At 54.6% G+C, this 5,247-nt stretch overlaps 1 protein-coding gene across 1 annotated transcript; it reads left to right on the plus strand.

Annotated features, from left to right (window-relative positions):
* The first annotated feature begins 1,216 nt into the window (after nucleotides 1–1,216).
* On the plus strand, nucleotides 1,217–3,002 carry KHDC3L (KH domain containing 3 like, subcortical maternal complex member). Its single transcript, XM_046006087.1, has 3 exons — nucleotides 1,217–1,385; nucleotides 1,543–1,722; nucleotides 1,987–3,002. The coding sequence occupies exons 1-3, from the start codon at nucleotides 1,217–1,219 to the stop codon at nucleotides 3,000–3,002; spliced, it is 1,365 nt and encodes a 454-aa protein (XP_045862043.1).
* The last annotated feature ends 2,245 nt before the right edge of the window (nucleotides 3,003–5,247 follow it).

Consider the following 5,247-nt stretch of genomic DNA (forward strand, 5'->3'; position numbering starts at 1 on the left):
AACCATAAGTATCCTCTTAGGCCAGCTAAGAAAACAATGTGTTTCCTATATCATCAAAGAGATTTCAGACTAGAGATTTTCATGGAAATACCTCTTGGATTGGGTTCTGGTTGGCAACACTGAGGGGACCTTAAACTTTAATTTATCGTTGCTATATTAGTGAGTCCATAATCTCCAGAGGGGGCAATTATGAAGCCCAGATCCTTGGGTGTCAGTTATACACACACTTAATCATTCTGCCTACTCACAGAAGTTTATAACTCCATCCTGTGATCCTTTGAATGGATTTTGCCCTTCTTTTGCTCTCAATTCACAGTCAGTTAAGCATCTGCCTTCAGCTCAGGTCATGATTAAGAGGAGCCGGACTCAGTCTCACGTGGAGCTCCCTTCTCAGTGGAGAGCCTGCTCTTCCCTCTCCCTCTGCTGCCCCCCCTGCTTGTGCTCTCTCTCTCTCAGATAAATATACAAAACCTTAAAAAAAAAAAAAAGGTCTCAATGGATTCAAAAAAGTTTCTATGGATTCCCCTATAGTGTCCAAACCGCATAGACCATTTGCTACTGGGTGTGCTCAGCTGTCTGTGACGGGTTAAGAAAGAAACTGGAAATGTGATGGCTTCCAGGGAGGGAACTCAGTGGTCAGAGTTCAGGAGAAAGTAGGGCTTACTTTTGCCCTTGAATACCTTTCTTACTCCTTAAGCTTTTACTTTTTCCATGTTTTTCATTAGGTTTTCCATGAAAAAGTCATGACAACCCTTCAGGAATGCTGATCCCATTAGAACAGTTGGAAAGCACGTGTGTCTCCGCACTGACCAGTTCGCTTGTCTTAAAGATACTGTCCTGACCCTGGATCTTCCCTACCTCTACGCGGCTGTCCCCACACCCCGTCCCCCCCGCTCCCCGTGGGAGACCAGCTTTAGGGACAGAGCTCCCACCCGGCGCTCCGCCTCTGGCTCCCAGCGCCTGGGGGAAAAGTCGGGTCCCGAAAATAGCCCCTCCTAGACCCAGGTGCTCGACTCAGGGCTCTCGGGCGATCTAGGGAAGAAGCACCAACAGCGGAGGTTTGGGAGGTGAGGGCTGGAATCCAATGAAAGGGGGAGGGGCTTGCCAAAAGCCCTTGAAATAAGGCCCTGGCCGCGTGGCAACCGCGGCCGCTGGTCCCAACCTCGGCCTTCGGGTTGGCAGCGGTTCAGCAGCTACCAGCCAGGCCGGCGGCAGCATGGCCACTCCCAGACGGTTTCCGACGCTCGTGCAGCTGGAGCAGCGAGAAGGGGCGCTGTTCACGGTGCTCAGCAACCTCACCAAGCGGCCCTACTGGTTCCACTTGGAGTATCTGAAGAGTCCGAAGGCAGTTCACCTTGAGGCGTGGCTGGTGGAAGCGATCTTCGGTGAGTGGGTCCCCGAGGGGTGGCCAATGCGGTCTTTCCCTCTCCTTTCCCCAGGGCAAGCCTCTCCACGGGCTTTAGCCACAATCCAGAGCTGTCTCCCCGCGCCGCCTTCTCTGCCCAAATCCTACCGCTCACAGCCTCTTTGCTTCCTGCGCAGGCCGGGGAGGAGAGCACATCCCGCACGTCGAGTGTGTATCGCAGACCCTGCTTCACGTTAATCAGTGGGACCCCGAGGGCGAGGCTGAGATCTTGATATTTGGTCGGCCTTATTACCAGAAAGATGTATCCAAGATGATCATGAATTTGGCTGACTATCACCGCCAACTCCGGGCACAAAGTACGGAACCGGATAAATAGGGGCACCCTGAGCAGGCCATGGGTTCCTCGGGGAGGATCCTGATGCTTCCAGGATGAAACCGGGCAGCGGTCTTATCCTTTCAGTCCGTCCAGGAGAGCGATTCCTTCTTGCAAAGGGATCTAGAAGGTCAAATTGACCTGGTACTCTCAAGTTCCGGACCCCAACCCCCCCAGCCCATACGGATGAATCCTTTTGTGGAAAGAGTATGGGGACAGAGGTAAGGTCTCCACACTGTTCTTCCAGGCTCAGAGAAGGTCCCTGTCCAGGACGCAGCGACGCAGCGGTCCCCGAAGGCTGCCCGCGAGGCGGCGACGCAGCGGTCCCCGAAGGCTGCCCGCGAGGCGGCGACGCAGCGGTCCCCGAAGGCTGCCCGCGAGGCGGCGACGCAGCGGTCCCCGAAGGCTGCCCGCGAGGCGGCGACGCAGCGGTCCCCGAAGGCTGCCCGCGAGGCGGCGACGCAGCGGTCCCCGAAGGCTGCCCGCGAGGCGGCGACGCAGCGGTCCCCGAAGGCTGCCCGCGAGGCGGCGACGCAGCGGTCCCCGAAGGCTGCCCGCGAGGCGGCGACGCAGCGGTCCCCGAAGGCTGCCCGCGAGGCGGCGACGCAGCGGTCCCCGAAGGCTGCCCGCGAGGCGGCGACGCAGCGGTCCCCGAAGGCTGCCCGCGAGGCGGCGACGCAGCGGTCCCCGAAGGCTGCCCGCGAGGCGGCCACCCAGCCGTCCCCCGGCGCAGCGCGCGAGGCGGCCACCCAGCCGTCCCCCGGCGCAGCGCGCGAGGCGGCCACCCAGCCGTCCCCCGGCGCAGCGCGCGAGGCGGCCACCCAGCCGTCCCCCGGCGCAGCGCGCGAGGCGGCCACCCAGCCGTCCCCCGGCGCAGCCCGCGAGGCGGCCACCCAGCCGTCCCCCGGCGCAGCCCGCGAGGCGGCCACCCAGCCGTCCCCCGGCGCAGCCCGCGAGGCGGCCACCCAGCCGTCCCCCGGCGCAGCCCGCGAGGCGGCCACCCAGCCGTCCCCCGGCGCAGCCCGCGAGGCGGCCACCCAGCCGTCCCCCGGCGCAGCCCGCGAGGCGGCCACCCAGCCGTCCCCCGGCGCAGCCCGCGAGGCGGCCACCCAGCCGTCCCCCGGCGCAGCCCGCGAGGCGGCCACCCAGCCGTCCCCCGGCGCAGCCCGCGAGGCGGCCACCCAGCCGTCCCCCGGCGCAGCGCGCGAGGCGGCCACCCAGCCGTCCCCAGAAGCTACCCAGGGCCCGGTTACCAACTCATGAAAGCGCTTCGGACCCGGGAGCAGGAGCCAGGCAGCAGGCGCCAGGCAAGGATAGAGTGGAAGACCTCACTGCTGCTAAATCCTGCTTCTTGCAGAAGCGGGGGAAAGAATGGTGGGGGTAGTTCTTGGTCCCCGCCCCCTTGTTAAATGTTTGCAAACACTGATCTAAAGAGTTCTAATAAAGAATCGAATTTCCCTAATAAAGAATTGAATTTCCCTAGCGCCTATTAATTGTCAGGTAAAAGGGGAGGGAGAGGCTTTTCCTCCAGCAGCCAGTATCTGCCCAAGGCTGCTCTTCACCTAGACGCAGGTGAGACCTTTTGGTTTTCTAGCTGCGGGAGGCAGCGGTCTTCCCGGCCACCGGCTGGTGCTTCCCTCGTGCTCTTTAACCGCAAGAATCTGGTTTTGCCGGTTAAGAGGCTTTTCCACACCGTGGAGTCCGTCCTCACTGGAAAATTTAAAAGCCTGTGGTGTTTCTATTTCTGATATAGGATGAGAAAACTTGGTTCCAATCCGATCGGCGTGGCTGGATATTTCGTGGCACTGGAAGCAGCCAGAGACTTCCCAGTTTGTATGCGTGAGGGCGAGGAAGGGGGAAATTGGGTGAAAGAGCCAGGACTGTTCAGCTGTTGTACTCAAGTCTTGCGAGGACCATCCGACCTTCAGCGAGGTTTGCTGCAAGTTAGACACTAGTAGTGCTGTTGTTTCTTCCCTTAGAAACCACAGCAGCGGGGAGTCCTGGAGCCGGGTGATGGTCACTCTCTTTGCCGTGGTTTTTAAAATTGAAACATATTTGACATATAACATTTGTAAATTTAAGGTGTACATGTTAATTTGATAATTTACATATTATAATATGATTGCCTTTGTGGTGATAATTATCATCTCTATCATTTTGGCTTCCAGCTCTATCCTGGCAACTGGGACTGCAGTGCCAGGCTAGCAGAAGGAAGCAAACTGTTAACAGCTGGGTGCTAGGATAAAAACCCAACACCAGAAATCTTTGTGTTATGAAATTTTCATTTAAAAAGTTCAAGGAAACTGGGGCACCTGGGTGGCTCAGTTGGTTAATGGTGTGCTTTAGGCTGAGGTCATGATCTTCAAGTCCTTGGATTAAGCCCCCCACATGGGGATCCCTGCCTAGGGGCGGGGCAGGTGAGGGGGGTGTAGGGAGTGATCTACTTCTCCCTCTCCCTCTGCCCACTCATCTTGCATGCTCTCTCTTGCCCTTTCTCAAATACATAAAATCTTTTTTAAAAATTCAAGGAAATCTAACTTTAAAGACCAAGGGTGTATCTATCATATACCCTTTAGTCACCACTTATAGATGACCACCCCAATTTTTAAAAAGCACTTATAAGGGAAATAAAATGCAACGCTGAATTTATAATAGTTTTTAAACTATTTTTAGAAGAAGCAAAAAAAAAAAGCCTAGGTGGAGTGAACTTCAAACATTTAAAACTCAAAAACAATGCAGACTCAGTTTTCGCTGAAGCCACATCAGACTCAGTTTTCGCTGAAGACTTGATGTTGATGCTTTTCCCCCTCTAAGTAGTACCCATATGACCACAACGTCAGATTTTCTCCTTTAGGAGAAAGATTACTGGCAGCAGATACAAGCCACAGAAGTCTATGACTATTCTGAAACACACAGAAATGACCGATATATACACACAGACTAGTCTGAGATGGTTTTGTGAAAGAAGAAAGTGGTAAGAGGCAGTAAACATGCTTGGTGGGAGATCAGAGCCAAGAAAAGAAGGGAGGTTGAACTTGAAATAAAAGCATTTAGGTGTGATAACACATACATAATATTCTTTATGCATATCAAATGTTGGATTTTTAAAAAATCTATTATTTAATCCAGAAGGGGAATATCAGAGTAAATAAAAAACAAATGTTTAAACAAAAAAAAAAAAGACAACCAGGGTGCCTGGGTGGCTCAGTGGGTTAAAGCCTCTGCCTTCAGCTCAGGTCATGATCCGGGGATCCTGGGATTGAGACCCACTCTGCTCAGCAGGGAGCCTGCTTCCCTGTCTCTCTCTGCCTGCCTTTCTGCCTACTTGTGATCTCTGTCAAATAAATAAAATCTTCAAAAAAAAAGACAACCAATGAGACTCCTCTCAAAGCAGGGCATGAAGCAGTGCCACCTGAGTTTTCACCAAGCTCAGGGTCCCCAGAGCAACACATCTGCTCTTTTCAACCTATTCTCTTACAGGAAATCACTTTTAACAGTTTCATATGTA

The sequence above is a fragment of the Meles meles genome, chromosome 5 (assembly GCF_922984935.1).
Source record: "Meles meles chromosome 5, mMelMel3.1 paternal haplotype, whole genome shotgun sequence".
Taxonomy (NCBI): Eukaryota; Metazoa; Chordata; class Mammalia; order Carnivora; family Mustelidae; genus Meles; species Meles meles.

What these genes read in the sequence shown, in the direction of transcription:
- KHDC3L (XM_046006087.1), top strand. Translation starts at nt 1,217, where the DNA reads ATGGCCACTCCCAGACGGTTTCCGACGCTCGTGCAGCTGGAGCAGCGA. An exon ending in GCTGGTGGAAGCGATCTTCG is followed by an intron (nt 1,386 to 1,542) that starts GTGAGTGGGTCC and finishes CTTCCTGCGCAG; the next exon opens with GCCGGGGAGGAGAGCACATC. An exon ending in CCGCCAACTCCGGGCACAAA is followed by an intron (nt 1,723 to 1,986) that starts GTACGGAACCGG and finishes CTGTTCTTCCAG; the next exon opens with GCTCAGAGAAGGTCCCTGTC.